Source organism: Pogonomyrmex barbatus, unplaced genomic scaffold, assembly GCF_055798465.1.
Source record: "Pogonomyrmex barbatus isolate J1 unplaced genomic scaffold, ASM5579846v1 scaffold1, whole genome shotgun sequence".
Classification (NCBI taxonomy): Eukaryota; Metazoa; Arthropoda; class Insecta; order Hymenoptera; family Formicidae; genus Pogonomyrmex; species Pogonomyrmex barbatus.
The window spans coordinates 3651999-3669466 of record NW_028297098.1 but is presented as its reverse complement, the minus strand read 5'-3'; the positions used below and the strand labels follow the sequence as shown (position 1 = coordinate 3669466).

The 17468-nt window shown below is 33.7% G+C and overlaps 1 protein-coding gene across 3 annotated transcripts in view; it reads left to right on the top strand.

Moving 5' to 3' along the window:
* The window catches only part of cnc (NFE2 like bZIP transcription factor cap-n-collar), a 99856-nt gene that overhangs the window by 13431 nt on the left and 68957 nt on the right, over positions 1–17468 (top strand). The window contains exon 1 of one of the 3 annotated variants that reach the window (XM_011647347.3): positions 2074–2631. The exons of the other annotated variants lie outside the window; for them this stretch is intronic. Coding sequence (XP_011645649.2) covers positions 2605–2631 — 27 coding nt within the window. The 5' untranslated portion in view covers positions 2074–2604. Of the gene's footprint in view, positions 1–2073; positions 2632–17468 lie in introns of those variants that run through there. 3 annotated transcript variants of the gene reach the window in all.

Sequence of the window (17468 nt, the reverse complement as noted above, 5' to 3'; positions counted from 1 at the left end):
CTTATAAACCATTATAATATAAGATCAAATAATCGTTCATGCCGCGCAAACACGTCGTATTTCTCGCCTGGTCTCTCAACATTTTTTTGTTTAATAATCTTCAGGATTGCATGTTGCCGTGAGCGATTCTTTTCAAACACGCCCGGAAAATAATACTTTTTTTTAAGCAATCGTCAGTAATAGTTATTCGTTGCTCTTGATAATTACATACTTGTGTTCTATTCATGGTGTTATTATGAAGAATGATCGATGATAATCGCATGTATTATCGCGCATATATATCGTAACTGCTAACTTTGCTTTTTTTAATTTTTTCTTTTCCATGAAAAGTAAAATATGAATACTTTTAGTATTTTATTGAAATACTAGAAATTCAGCAAGATACAGATCTAAAAATAATCTTGTTGACTAAAATAATTACATACTTATTTAAATATGATTGCTGTAAAATGTTATTTAAATATGATTACTGTAAAATTGTTTGATCTCAAACAGCACAAAGTCGACAGTTAGTCGAGTATAAGTCGGCAGAAGAAGTTTAAAGTCGATTTTAGTTAGACTGAATGTCAACTTATAGCCGACTAATATAGTCGACAAATGTCCCAACTATAGATGGCTATAAGCCATTTAAGATCGACTTTATGACAACTATAAGCTGATATTTATTATTATTGATTTAATGACATTTTTTATTTGGTTATGGTGGCTAGGTTGACTCTTATAGAAACGTCGACTTTACAAGTCGATTAAAAAAAGTCGACAATTAGTCGGCAAATAGTCATTTGTGCTGTGTGGGTATTTTAACAACCAATTTGAATACTTAATAATTGAGTTCTACGTAAGTATTTTGATAGCCCAATAAAGTTATTTTTAGATTTCTATTTAAAAGTCAACTTTAATATTCCAAATAAAACTATTTTTATACACTCGTCCATAAAACATATTTTATCATTCTTCCTTTCGATGGTTCTTTTCTACATTTTTGATTTGTCAATAAGTTATTAAAGCAACGATCCAAATATCATCAAATCATAATTAGCTCCGATTAAGTTGCATTTTTCGAATGAAGCGATGTAATTGTGTGCACAATTTGTGCGCACAAGAGATCAATTGTCAAAGAGATAATAAAGGATGTTGGAGCAGAAAGTGCAAAGAAATTTTATTTTAATAAAAAAGATGCATAATTTAGGAACGAGATTCGTATAATGAATTCATGTAAACGCAGTACAGTAGACATTGGTATGAGAGTATGTAACATGTTTTGGCCATGCGTGATAGAAGAATTTCAAATATTCATCCAAATACAAAGAAAAGAAAAGCACAGATGTAATCATTATTTTGTTTCATACGCGCGCGTATTATTACACTTTTTTTTACATGGATATAAGTACGAGACCGATAATGTCCGTATCTTATCTTCGTCTTGGTATAAGCATATTTTAATAATACACAATATTTTCTGCTAAATTACCTGTGTCCTCGCAACTTATCATTAAAATACTAACATGGATATTAATAATATAGAAGCAAAATGTAGAACGTGTAACGATTGCGAATATATTTTTCATACAGTTTTGACTATAGAAAAATTCATGGCTATCATAAAAGTATGATTATTCATAAAATGTATCAATAGATAGCAAGCTGTAAATTTCGTCAAAGATATCGTATCTTCTGTGCCCCTGACCACTGGTAATGATTTAGGATTGACTCCGCCAATGTCGGGAGGGAATTCATCTACAATCAAATTCAATGGGCAACGTTAACCTTTATACAATACTCTGTCGATAGTTGCAATGAGAAATGTGCGCGCGGGTACGCGATACTTTCGTCCTCTATCCAATATGTTTCCTTTACGCGGAAAATTACGCGGAAAATAAATTATTATCGCCTCTCGTCGAGGATTTCGTTCGAGGCTGAATTCTGATCTCGCGCAAGATCTCGAACGGAGCAGCTTCGAAACTACTCCGCAACTGATAGTACGGGAGTCCACTCGTGGCGTGGCTCTTGATGATTTTACGACACGAATAGTTTCGCAACGTGAAACAGTTGCCCATACTCGTACTCGTCGTTATCATCGTGACGCGCGCGTGGAGCAATCTGTTCTCGTCGAATGCCATCGCCGCCGCCGTCGCCCCTCGTCGAATGTCGTCGCGCAATCGTCAGTCTCGCGATCGCGAGTGTATAAATCGCAACGCGCCAGTGCAACGCGAGCGCGAAAAAAGCCCGCGGCGCGATTCCTCTTCCGTTCAGCGATCTCTCGGAGCGGAGCGTGCGATCGAAAAAGCCGAGAAGCCCGGTCGTGACGCGATCACGGATCTCCCTCACTGCGCCTCGATAAGATATCGGTGAACTCGTTAAAAACCCGCGTTCGTCGCGAACTAACGGTCAGTTTAATCTTCCGTGTAAACCGCATTTAGCTTGCCGTGCGACGTACACGTGAGTCCAGTGTATGTCGTATCGCGAAACGCGGAGATTCCTGTGCAAACGGCGACGTCGAAGTCCGCCAAAAATAACTGTGACGTATCGCGGACTGGCGGAGTAAGCACGTCGTGATTTCTCTTTCTCTTGGCGGAAACGATTTTCAAATACGAGCGGAGCAACATGAGTCTGGTGGCGATGTCAAACGCGGTAGGTCGACGAGTATTGTTGTTATCGCAAATCGCGAATGTGATTCGGGAAAAGGTATAGAGGAGAAAGTATTTTCGCGGCCGCGCGACGAGGTGAATAGTCGTAGCGTCGAACGAGATGAAATCCCATAAAGATATCGAGTTGATAAGAACATGTTTTCGATATCATTCTGAAAGGAATTCGAGAAGATATTGAGAAATGGTTTTCTCAAAATTTGTTTTACTTTATTGCAAGAGTATACGCATGAATGATAATCTACGCGTTTGATAAAGCAATTAGTCAGCCAAGCGTGAAACAAATTCATTGATTATCTTATTTTTAATACATCATTCACTTCCGATCTCACAAGGAATTCCGTGTTCAAAGACACATGGGATAACCCAAATGTCTTCTCTTTTTTGCATTTGGCGTCAATAATGACGATATAACCGGTCAAACGTGTTCCCATAAATGATTTGAATCGTCATTTCGCGGCAACACGGACGTTTTGCGTGATGTCATGGTTTCCGTGAATTTTCTCAGTGCTGATTAACGAGCTTTCATTCAGAAGCGCAAAAAATTTTTCCGATGATCCAAAATATGTTACATTATCTGTAATCCAAAACATCAACAATTTATTCTGATCATCTGTATGATTAAAAAAGAGCCTTGAATAACATAACATCACAATCGCTAGAAAACTAATGCGCAAGTTTCTTCGCATTCTGTCTGATAAATGATATCCTGAACTTTCAAGTCATTTTATAATAAGCTCGTATTATTATAATTACAGTCTGTAACAATTTACGAATCGTATTATTATGATTACGTACTGCGGCAAAAGACGAGCAAAATTTATAATTCTCTAACGTTGAAAATATGTATATTTGATATGTATGTTATTTTAAATTTAATTTAATTTTTTTCACTTAATTCAGAATTATTTATTTATTCTAAATATATGAAAGATATCAATCAATATATTAAAAAATAAACTATTTTGCATTAAGCAAGAATATTTAATTATAAATTGTTATTTTTACATTTCTATCAGCGCATTTTAAAATATAGCTGTATCTAGTGAAGCAAAAATAAATCTTATTTCAATATTTACGAGAAAGAAACTGCTTTAAAAAATTCATAGATAAGAGAAAATAAAAAAATATTTGAAATATCCTATATACATATAATATTCTGTATACATTTTTAAATTCAGAATCATTTTTACATTGTTTCTTCATGCTCTGTGTATCTCACAGTTGACAAAGATGTTATAAAATATATAAATTAAAAGTGACAACAGAAATTTTATTAGCAGTATTGATACATGTTGAATAACAAAGTGTAATTGATAAATATACGATCAACACTTGACATACTATTAGACATACTTCTATTGACATTGAAATGCACATAGTCGCGCTTGGCGCCAAAGCCGTGACACTTTCGATGAAGGATAAAGTCTTGTCGTAATTTAATGATATTATTCTTAGTAATTCTTAGTAATGTGGTAGATAGCAATTCACTGTGTGATGCAAGCCAACGCACTAGTGCGGGCATACAGTGCGATATCTATCACCTGATTATTGAAATAATAGTTAACTTAATAGTTCGACATAGAGTGTTTTTTACTTCGCACCTGTGTTCGAATAATTAATTAAAAATAATTAATAATCGTTACTTTCAGACATGTTAACATCGCCATTGCAGAGTGTGAAACGATAGTGAATTTAATTCGTCGAATCTATACGCTATACGTCGGATCTATATCGTTAATATTATATCCTATTATTTAAATTTCTTTTTGAAATACGATAAGAATTTATCTGAATGTATTCTTTTTAACAATTTTTTGTTTTGTTTTTTATTTTGCTTAGTATCTGTTAATAATAATGCATTCATGCAAAATCAATATGCAACTTGTTGCATGTCAGCTTTGTCCAACTTCAACTGAAAAGAAATTTTTCAAAGAACGCTATTTATATTAGATACGAAGTATTTCAGATACATAACTATTACCACAGATACATATCCTCTTACATTTATATACTTATATAATTATACTGCATCGCGATCTTTATATGATGTATATGAGTCACGAGTAAATACATAACGATAATTCGATAATTGTATAGCTTGAAATTTCCGATTAAAATATTGAATTTATTGTTTGTTATTTATATATATATAAAATCATGGATTTTAAGTTTTTATTTTCTTCTTTTAATATTCATATAATTCGAAGTTTAAAAATATTTAAGATATTTATATGAGAACTAACTATCATAGATGAATCACACCAAGCTCAATAGTTTGCATGGATACATAGACATATGCACATTTATCTCAAGAACAAATCACTGCGATTATTCTGATTCATATTTCATTGTAAGGGAAATTCCAATTTACATTATAAATATTAATTTAAATTATATAAGAATTTTCACGAGCCAATTGTAAAATGATTAGAGAAAAGTTGTGCAATATGTATAAAATAAATTTGTGATTTGTGAACTTCGAACGATGGAAGAAAATTATTTTTAATTAGAAAAAGTGCAAAGATTTGGATTAAATGTATGTAGTAAACTGAAGTAAACAAATTAGAGGATTACATGATTATCCATGCGATTTATGTAAAAAAAATATTACGATATTATAACTTTTTTTGTAATAGTGTTGAATATTAAGAAAATATAGATGATTACGTTCTAATTTATATCTACATGTCCCTTTTTTATGTCAGTTACGAACATATGTCATAAACAATGACTTTGCAGCATGAAGTTCATCGTATCCAATATATTAATGTAACAAGCTTATCAAATGCGCCCACTATATATAATTCAACGTTATCCTATGTGAAAAATAGTGTTATCATGGAAACTAATGCTGCAATACGTGAACACGATATGACTGTTATTAACATTACAATTTTTTTATTTAATGTATGTATAACACGCACAGATAAATGGAAAATTATTTATTACAAATTTATAAATGTTGGAAAGTACATTTTTCGAAGAAATTCCATCAGAAAAAAAGCTAAGAAAACATTTTATAATTATATAAAAAACATGATCAATATTCATATAGAAATAAAAAACTCCTTTCTTTCTTTGGAAACTCTCTTCTCTAGCTAGCTTCCAAAAACGTGCTCTCTGATTTATGAATGGTCGGTATCGTGTCGAGGCTTTTACACATTCACCCTACATTCACCCGAGTGATTTCAGATGGCGCCAGAGAGTAAATGTTGATGCAGGTTTCTGCATTCTATTCTCTTATTTTCTTACGATGCAACGACCGTGGCAACTCGCGCGGGCATTTACCGCGTGATCATTGATCCCAATCGATTTCACGCAAAATATATTTGCCCAATAAAGGCGGCTTCGTTCGCCAGGGAATTAAGAATGTCTTCTGTCCCGTCTGTCGATCAGTATCCCTTGAGATCGATCCGATTCGCCTTGACAAATTGTGATAGCATCGAGATAACAAATAAGATACACATCTCGGTTGTAGCGAAGGTGGTCTCGTATCACGTTCTTGTCAATCTGTCAAGTCTCGTTCGCCATGTGAACATTGAAAACTACGATGTTTTCGCACGCGTGCATCATCGGCATTGACCTATGATAATTTTATTTACGACCGTCCGCGGTAATGCCGATTGTTCTCCTTAATATATCTACGTCTGATTATTATTGCAAAAACTACTAGCCTATGAAGCGTTACGAAACGTTACGCACGTTGAAAATTAAAGATGAAAAGTATCTGTTTCACTAGACTGTAATATTTAATTTAATTTAATTTTATTTTATTTAACAATTAATTGAATTATTGTTCGTGGCTTTTATTTTTCTAATTGCTCTTTGCATTATTGATTATAATCAGCAACTGCTATTTATGTTTCTTCGTTCAATTGAATATTCTAATATTTTATTCTTTGCTCGTTCATTAGTCAATCTTTGTATTATCAATCTCATAAATCATAATCTATTGTAATTGTAGAAAAAAGTATAATAATCATATATATTGTAAACATTCATTTTTAAGAAACATTAAGCTATGAAAGGAAGAAATTGCTTTTTCTTCCTGAATGAGCTACGTGCATACGTATGTAAATGTTTATATGGTCGGCCTATGGGTTGAACTACAAAGGATTGAAGTATACCGATCATTTATTTCTTTTTTTGAAAGATTTGGTAAAAGATATTAAAGCAACTAAGAAAAATGGTTGTAACAACGGGATACTTTTAGGCGGCATGTTAAGTTTACCATAAACACCTCCATCGCCGTTTTCTTTGCGGAACAAGTGAGTATAATAGTTTTGCGTCCCCTTTCGAGTCTCGGAGAAATGTTACTGTGGTGACTAATGACTCTAGGTGGAGGTCCATGTGAAAGCATCATGCGGAGAAAGGCAGGGGCGTAGTAGCAGGATGCAATCGAATCATCATATTTATCTCCCATGTTAATCTCGTCAGGAGACGAATATAAATCTTCCCTCGATATTTCCCGCAAGAATCTTCTTAGTCAATTCGTACTTCATCTCGGAATTTAAAAGACTTAATGTCGAATACTAGAAATGTTCGAAATTAATTATTTTCCTCGAGGGAAGTTATTTCTCAAGGGGGATTATCCCTCAAAGAGGATTATTTTTCGCAAGAGATTCCAAACTCGACTGGGAATACAATCCTTGTTATCGTTACCGATTTCTATGTTATATTTCGACGAGCATTTGTACTTGCAGTCGTAAGGCCTCCTAAGCAAGCAGCGTATGATCTTATCTCTCACAATCGCGACGTTTCGTTGCGTAAGGACGACGGATCCTTTTATGCGTAAAAGCGCGAACGACGTGCCGCGAGACAGCGGTGTCTTTATCGACTCATTAATGACGGAGACACTGGCAATGATTGTCACTGGTAATTATCGTGACTGCCACAGAGATAATATGTAAAAGCCGCGTTCGTGTAATGATACGCGTCGCGATACTCAAGATTTTATCAGGCTGACGCAGCGGTGTCTCTTTCCGTCGAACAGCCGTCCGTTCGTCCGTTTGTCCGATTCCTCCCGACCTGTCGACCTATCGAGCTCTCGGTCGGAGATTCGGCTCGCCTTAACCTTCCCTACCGCCCGTCGGCCGCGTCCGGCTCGTTAACATTTTTTTCATAATCGACACCATCAGTTCTGTACTAAACAACAAAATGTACGTTGCCGCCGCGATGCGCGGTCGATTCGGCATCGGACGCTCCTTTTACAGCCATTGAATTCAAAGGGATGCCGGTCTTCTTCATTTGTCAAGCGCCGTCTTCTTCAGCCCTTCCTCGGCTCTGTGCCTTTTCTATGTACTCCCATATGGGAATTAAAAAGCGGCACCTATCTTCCATTTCTCACTTGCAGGTGCGTTTCGATAAACTTGAAACCCGTGCCGAAGGAAATGCTTTCGGCGCGGGTTTGGTTCCTTCTAAAGTAATCCGACATTATGAATTTTATAATTTAAATCGAGACTTAAATCAAATTGCACATGATTTGTGCGTGTATTTTGTATATTACACGATCCACAATTGATTTTCCTAAAAAATTTGATACATTTTATCCGTAATTTTCTCTTCTGCAATGTTTTCAGATCCATGCATTACCGATTTAATCAATCAGTTAGATATGTAATTGTAGTATATAATCTTAGAAATTTTATTTCAAATTTATTTCACATCCAGGGCTGTGCAAATGAAAGGTACAGAGAACAGTATATTAGAACTTGCAGCATTGAGAAGCTCCGAAATTTCGATCGAAAATAAAATAATTTTTATCTCTGTTGATTATAAATTATACTGTTTTATAATGATACGGATAATTATAAATTTTTGTTATATTTTTTAACTTTCTTTTTCTTTATATTAAATTCATGAACGGATAAAGAATTCCTTCTTTGGTTTTGTTTCAAAAGCCTTCTGTATGCTCACATCTATTAAATTTGGTATAATTTTCTTTCATTAGAAATTTTTGTTATTCTGAAAGAAACGTATGATGTGTTTAAAATTTTAATGCGACAGCATATGAATGTTGATACTAAAGGTTTTTTTCATTTATGAATATCGGACAGCTTACGTATAGATATCAAAAATATCTCCTTTGAGAAAAGCTTTTTTTTTTTTTAATTTTTCCCGCGAATCGTTTCGGGAAGATAGATTTCGAGATTTAAAACGCGATTCCATTGGACCGAACGATTTCCAGGCTCCCGTCGTACGGACTGTCTTTGAAAATATTTTGACGTCGAGGAAGATCACCGTGTGATCGATGCCCGTTCCCTGGAGATTACATCGTGAATTGCATTTTCTTCATATGAACGCGCATCATATGGACTGCAGTTATATGTACGAACGATTCTCACAGAAACCGTGGCGTGCGGTTGGTCGAAAGACCTTGCCATCTGCTCCGCTGACTTTATAACTTTGCGAATATTTTCTGGAAAATGTTGTAACCAGAGAAATCTGAGATATCGCGCATAGCTATAAAATCATTCGACAAAAGAGAAAATTTATAGCGTGTAATCGGGTATCATATATTTTTCTCAGACAATTAATATTTGATATGTAAATAAAAGAGTTCTTATATAATCATGAGAAACATAAGCAATGAATAAATCTTAATGATTATCGCTTGCAGGGAAAAAGATTCTCAAGGTTAAATTCAGTGATTAGTTCCGATCGCGACTTTTAGGATCTTATTTGCATTAATGGCGGCTGTGCCTGAGCGAAGGCGTTCATCGTGAAATCGCCAGGCACAAGACCGGTTTTCTTCCAAGCGTAATTATAAGGTTCGAACCAATCGCGCGGTATCTTGAAAAAATTCAGGGCCCATCGCCACACCATCGGCTTAGCCGCAGACGCCATTTTTCTCCGGTCTTTGTACTATCAAATCTGCCTTTTGCAAAAAAATCTGCATATTTACGTCACGTCAAAGTGATTATTATCATAAGTGATTATTATCATAAGACTAAACAAATTCGGAATAGGTAATCTCGGCTAAAGTGCATTTTATCTAGATCAGATCTCCAGCAGATTACTCCGAGGATACTCGGAATGAGGAAGACATGTTAGTAACGCGTTTAATTGATCGTCATTTATGAGACACGTTTGAAGCCATTTAATTTTTTCTTTATTTTGGCAAACCGTAAATATATTCACAAAAATTGCACTGTAATCCCAATGTAAGGTAGTTTGATACGTGGTTTCTTGCTCGCGACCTGCGTTCTTCCGATGTAATTAAGCGATTTTATTTATGTTTGTTATGCTATTAAACTGGAAGGCAAAGCGTGCTTCGTTGCTATGCATCCTTCATCTCGTCTTAACTTAGAAATAGCCATGAATCTCGATGCGAGCGGAGTCGCAAGAACTCCGTCTCGATCTTCAAATTTCCATTGTAAAATTTTTTGTGATTTTTTTTTAGTGATTACAATAGGAAAACCCTTAATTTGCGATATTAAATAGATACGACTTATATTACAATAGCACTAATTGTAAGTCGGAAGATAAATATGAAAGGGAGGGATGCCTGAAAAAAATAGAAGAGCATGTTGATTTAATGGCTGCGGTGGAACGAAAGAGGCGAGTGAACAAAAAGAAAATAGTTTAGTTCATGTTCTTGTGACGATGACCGAGATTGGTTCCGCGCTTTCTTCGCCTTATGCCGCGCATGACAGATAAGGCACGCGCACTGGAAAAGCTCGGGGATGAAGATAAGAATTTTTCTAGTGAAAGATCTGGATCGTGCGAAAGAATACGCGTGTGATAAATGATCTTCTTCAAACTAGTCTTTGCTCTAGACTGAGCATCCTTCGTCTTAGATTGTCCTTGTATCCTATTTCTCCCGTCGACAGAGAACTTCGGCAGAAGAAAAGACTAGAGAATCATACTCATCGCTTATCCGAAACAATATTTTATGCGCACGATGATATTAACCATCACTTTATTAATCCTTACAGGAAATTGAAAAAGTTTGACATTTATTTCTAATTAATTTTTTTTTTAATTAGTCTATGAATATCGATTTATAATAAAGTAATTTATTTATGGCCTCTTTATAATGATTTTTCATTAGAAATTTTCTGTAAATATTCTAAATTAGAAATTAAGTGATATTATGATTGCAAAAATTTTTCTTAATCTATTAATGATTTCAACTTTGGAGCAATAAAAAAGTATTTAGTCATTATTAAAACCGAACGATATAGTTTCTTGACAGTTAATTAACATACTGGAGTACAATCCGCTATATTGTCGTCATAGAGTGAGAAAAAATTTTATTAAACACCGACAGACAGTCATATCTCGTATCGTTGGCTTATTAATTATGTTTTGAAAACATCTAGAATTTTTTCGATTTCATCTGAATGGATTATAAATTAATGAGCTAGAATAGTGCAAGATGATACAACACATAACAGGCTATTATCTAACAGTGCGTGAAAACGGTATTCCCGTCCGTCAACATGATAAGGAATATTGTGCAACATTTTATAATGGATAATACATCGTTATTGTATACATGATACGCATAAAGAACTTACGCACTTAATAATAAGTATCCTTATTAATCTCGAAAAGACTATTTGTTTTTATATAGTTTTGACAAACAACACTTTTCCAATGTAGGTTAATGAGAAGTCGTGTTTTATTTCTTTATCAAATTGTTATGCATTTATGCATGTATATATAGATTTTTACCTATACAAAAAAATATTTTTTATGCTTTATAATATATTAATTAAATATTAATCGATTAAATTGTAATAATAGATTTCTTTTTACTTTGTGCGATTGTCATTATAATAATTGATTAGCATTACATTGTTTTGTATGAATTTTTATTCATAACGTGCTGATAAATTTAGATAAAAATGGCATCTTCTTTCACATATGCGCAAGATACATTTTTCCAGAATGCTGATAATAAAAATATTAATATCAGTTTCTAAAGAAATCTTTATTTTTCAGTTTTTATATATATATATATATATATATAAATTTTTCGAGTTTTTCAAGTTTGTACTTCACATTCGCGTCGCGCTGAAAATTGCGGCCGATACGTGCTCTCGAGTTACGACACGAGTGCTGTAAAATCTTTTTGGAGTACGCGCAAAAAGCGATGAATGCAAAATACGTGGGCTTGGCATCACACCGCGAGGATCACGGCTCCGGGGTTGAGGAGGGAGAATATACGCCCCTGTCGGGGTGAACGATCGTGAGGGCACCGTCGGCGTTCCCTTTGTACACGCACCGCCCCCCTCTCTTTTCCATCTCCTCCCTCTTTCCCTCTTACCGATTCCGTACCTCTGCGATATATTCCACAACATAAATACGCGTCTCTCCCTCTGCAATTCCCCATCTCCCCTCCCTTTCTTCCTCCGCAATCCTGCCGGACTCCCCTGTCGGTCGGAGTTGCGTGGATACATTATACGAATTACATTGATGATACGTCGATGGGACACGAGATAGGGGGGTGCTTTGGCTGCACCGATAGCGCCGGAACTATTTTTCATGCTGCCCTCCCCTCGTCTTACCCGCCTTACTGCTCTTACAATCTTACGTCCGCAAGCGTTCGTTTCTTTTTTTCCGTTTCGCGCGAAAGAAGAAAATAACGTGGCTCCGACGGTCTTGATTATGATGCAAATGATCGCATTTTAGTACTCACGCGAGCGCTATAGTCGTGGTGCACTAGGCCGCAATTTGTTATTCGTTGGTCCGTTTAATGCATTGTGATAATGAGTTTAGCTGCACCGCTGGTATTTAAACTGGAAAAATTCGGAAAAAAAAATTTTTTTGACAAATTGCAACGATTTCTTCAAAACAGATATTGACTTCATAATTTACTCTGACTTATAATTGCAAGATCATTTTGATATCAAAATCATAGACAGGAAATTGTTTAGTAAAGTCATAATCCTTATTTGTTGTACAGCAAGTTGTGTAACCGGTTTGTCATTAGAATTTTAATCAGCCCGTGTAATTAGTATTTTTTGTGATTTGACGGCAGGGAATACTCTTTCCATGCATGAATGATTATTATTGAACAAAATCTGAAAGGATATTATTATATGAAAGATAAAAAATCCTGAATTTTCTGAAACGATTTTATCAAACAGTTACAATTTATTAATCAATTACAATTACTAATACGTATATTTTATATCTCAAACATTTTAACAAGTTATTTTTCTTTCTTTTCAGAATTTTTTTTAGTCTTTTCTTCTTTGTTAATAATAAAAACAGCAGCAAAAAGAAATGCAAAATAATTTCCTTTATATTACTGAATCATTACATTACATGTATCATTACATTTGAATGTATTTTTAATTATTTAACTAAATAAATATTTGCCTATATATTTCTAAAGATAATCGTTGCTCGCGCGAAACGTAACATTGATCGCTGGAGAAAGCGGATTATGATTCTTCCCGCGTAACCCTGAAGTCAACCCTTTTCGGAAAGTCCCTCAAGAGTTTCCTGATGATTGACGTTAAGTTTCACCCTTGCTTCAGAAAACTTTAGCCGTAATTAAATCTCCGTCTTCTCCGATCTTTTTTGCTTACTCATATATACTCATATATCATATTAGTTCGATCATAATATTACATCGATAATTACATCATATACTTATATATTTTGGAGCTAATACAATTGGATTTATGAAGATTACTATACTTATCGCGTCTCCTTTTTTTAATCTTCTATCAGCGAATGGAAATTACGCTTCTCTTTTAATAATCGAAAAAAGCAACACATTGTATATCGATTACGCATCATATGTCCAAAAATATTGCTTGTATATTCGAATTACGTTTTGGTAGACCGATCGTTGCTTCACGGCAAGACAGGCGTCCCCTAGGATACGCTTCCTCCCTCTCCTCCCGTCCCAGATCCCACAGGATCATTAATCAAATTCCCCTTTAGCCTCGCCTCTCCCTTTATCCCCGCCTTGACCGAAGGCTCGGCCGCCATTACCGTGCGGCTGCATGCACAACGCACTAATTAAAACCAGGAAATTAATGTTTTATTCCTTTGCGCCTACTTTCTCGATACGACGCGTCGTGCCAGATGGAAAACTTCATAGTTCAAAAGATGAGCTTCGACCATTTTGTTAATCCGATTGAGATTTATATTTTAAATGAAAAATTGTTTGATTCCTTTATTTTAAGATTGAAACAGGAATGTAAACAGTTTTGAAAACAGAATGAAATTTTTATAGAAATAATACAAGATAACAGTAATTTTACTTTTATATATCACATTTGTTTATTAAATTAATCAATATGTAGTATTGTTTATTATTAAAAAGTTATTTGAAAATTTAATATAAAATGTTACTTTGTAAAATATTACTTAATAAGAAAATGTTATTTTGCAAAAAAATAAAATTCACAAAACAAATCTTTGGTAAAATATATAATTTTTTATAAAAGGTTGCTTTTAATAAAAAAAATAAAAATTTTTTAAATTAAATTTAATATCTGTTTTACTATTAATTTTTTTTTTCAATAACATTTTTATAACATAAAATTTGTTTGTTTTATAAATATTTTTCTATGAGTATATTAGACAAAGAAAAAGCAGAAGTAAATAATTCAATGTACTTTCTTTTAACTTCTAAGAAATTCCTAAGAGAAATCATTTTATGCATTCCAAATATGTATGGTTTTGCTGATGGAATTCGTTGATAGCTGTTAGTACTTATATCAAAATGTTTCATTCCATTATCTAAATTTATTTATAAAAATGTCAATGCTATATAATGAGCATAACATAAGATATCATTAATCTACGAATTTCTGTTTTTTTAAATGCATGAATGACATTCTTGATGCATAAAAAAACTTTTAAAATAAAGATATTTATCTTTCATAGAAAAACAAGACTTCAAGGAAGAAAAATCCAATAAAAAAAATCTATAAGGAAAATCTAAGGATTTTTCTTTTAAAAATTTCTTAAGTATAATAGACTTTCTTTTAATCCTGTGAGATCAGATTCTATATCAAATAATGGTCAATTTATCCAGAAACATGTGCAAAATTAATATATTTTAGTATGGTTATGAATTGAATAAATATATATTGTATATAAATGTTTATTATATGTTTATTTGTTTAAAAGATATATAATTATGATGTAAGAAAAGTTATAGCATCATATTATCCGAGTGTTTCATTAAAAAAACTCGATTAAAATATGGCTCGTTAAATCAGAGACCAATTAAAACAAAAGGATCTAACTTTTAAATTTTAGATATTGTTTATAATGGATATTTATAAAATTTTATTAAATATTTTTGGAATTTAATCCTTATTTTTTTAACATTGTTTTTCGTCTGTCCCTAAGTATAAAAAATAGTTGTACCTAAAAAAGTGAATATTGTATATCTGAGAATATATGAGAACATAAAATAAAACACAAATTTGAATGAAGAAATAACACTATATATTATAAATAAACTATAATTATTAGTAATAAAAATAATTTTAATCTAAAAATTAAATGTTGATGAGAAAAATAAAAGTATTTAAATATTTAACATTTTAATGTAAAATAAGTACCGATAAAATATAAAACAAATATTCGTCAATTTTAAATGAAAGTTTAAAGAAATTAAAGTTAAAAGTTTATTATTTTTTATCTAACGATACTAAAAATGTCCTTAGTGAATGTACATTATTATTGATTATAGAATAATATAAAGTTTATGCACACATATATATATATATATATATATATATTCTATCCATGTTAGGATATTATAATAAAGTGGCAACGCGTCGATATGTCGTTCTTTAGGAATGAAAGGATGGTGTGAAAATTGCGGATAATACCTGGTCAACCTAACGGTAGAACCATCATTAGGCCTATTTATCGTCTATAGTCAGGTACATTGTGACAGATGCACTGTCCATGCATAGCATAATATTGCCAAAGGTTCAGGATACAAATACCAGATTAGAGGAAAGTCAATGGCGTTATGGGATAATAAGATTATCAATGAATTTGTAAAAATCTTTTATATTTTATTGAAAGCTTCTCATAACGCATTTATAGATGGTCATGAAATAGTCGACATTGTTCACAATATTACAATATTACATTGATTTTTATATCAATTAATTTTAAGTAATTTTATATCAATTAAATTATTTATAAAAGATTTATAAAAATATGTCTTTATTTTTTCTATCAATACAAAAGTTTTAAGTGTTAATACTTTTGTATTGATATTTTTTTCAAGAATTTAAATTTTGTATTTAAAGAAGTAATTTTTTTCTGATTAAACTGCAATGTTATAATTAATAACTTCACTTTATAATTATACTTTCCAAATAATTATAATTTTACCACAATGTAATACATATTTAATAACATTAACTTAATAATAATGTAATACGTAGTAATTAAATAGAAAAATAAGTGAAAAGTAGAGAGAGAGTTCTCCGAGTTACAAATGAAGAATAAATAAAAAAACAATCAAGCCAATACTAATCGCTTGAACGGTTTTGGGAGAGAAGCCGTGAATTAGGACAAGTGCATCGACTTGCATGACTAGAAAGCTGCATTGTCATGTTTCGACGACAGTGATTTTGTTCGACGAAGAAAACTCTGTCAAGAGTCGTCTGCACAAATCATCGATTCTCTCATTTACGCCAATTCGATGGCAGTACCTTTTTGCTCTTCGCTCTTAATCGTTGCGGGGTATGAAAATTAGTCAAAATACCGCAATAGAACGAATTGTATTCCCGGACATACTCGGTTACCTTTATTTTGACAATTTATTTTGTTTTAATTGCAATGGTTTCTGAGGTAGTACAACAATCAGCGTGAAACACTGAGTCAAGCTCTACTTATTGTTTGCCCGAAGTCGAAAACAAAAAAAGTCGAACTTGGTCTTTCTGGACTACGCGAGCTGCAATCATATTTACAGTTATAAAGTCGAACGTATCGATGACCGGCTATAATTACTCGATACGTGCAGCGATAAAGCTGCGAGCAAAGATTCGTCTTTGCGGTGAGAATCGCGGAAATAACGGGAGCATCGCACCTGTTATGTCCGGGCGCAAAAACAATCGCTTTTTCCGAGATAACTCGCGCAGATACGTTTAGCGTTCGGTGTATCGAAGTCATTTCGTCATCGCGGCTTCTCGAAACCTATCCGCGACATATCCGATTCAATCGGGGAGACGAGTGATGCTAGATAAACGGTGGTCGACCATTAAGAGCCCACCTCGTGTAATTACTGATCCTCAGATACATCTTCTGCCTTTGCGTCGTTGTTTTGCACCGACTCGATCTCACCAGGTTTCTCCGATCGAATCGTATTACCGGCACCGTTCGTACTCACAGAATTTCAAGATATCAAGCATTTTCGATCAGGCGATGTATTCTTAGAAGTTACACAATCACCGACGTAGCTATTTAAATTTTTGAATCGTAGACTCGCGTGATAAGATCGGAAATTTTTTATCTCCGGCGAAGGTATGCGTGACAAATATTGTTTTATGTATATATATATATATATATATATATATATATATCATCAGCTTATTGTAGCCCCTTTTATTTCGAATATAAATGAAATATAAATTTTTCATCGGGGCGGAGAGAAGGACCAGGGGGCCGGCCGCGTTGTCAATAACCGGCCGTTGTCAGAGATGGTTCCGATCGGACAGTCGCGGACGCGAGTCTTTTTTGGGGCTCCGGTTCAACCCGCCGATGTAAATCGAATAGAAATCGAGGGCGTCGAAATGTCGGGCCGAGTCGGGCGAGCATCGTGCGTGCATCGTGCCGCATGGCGTGCACCATGCATCGTGCATCGTGCATCATGCATCG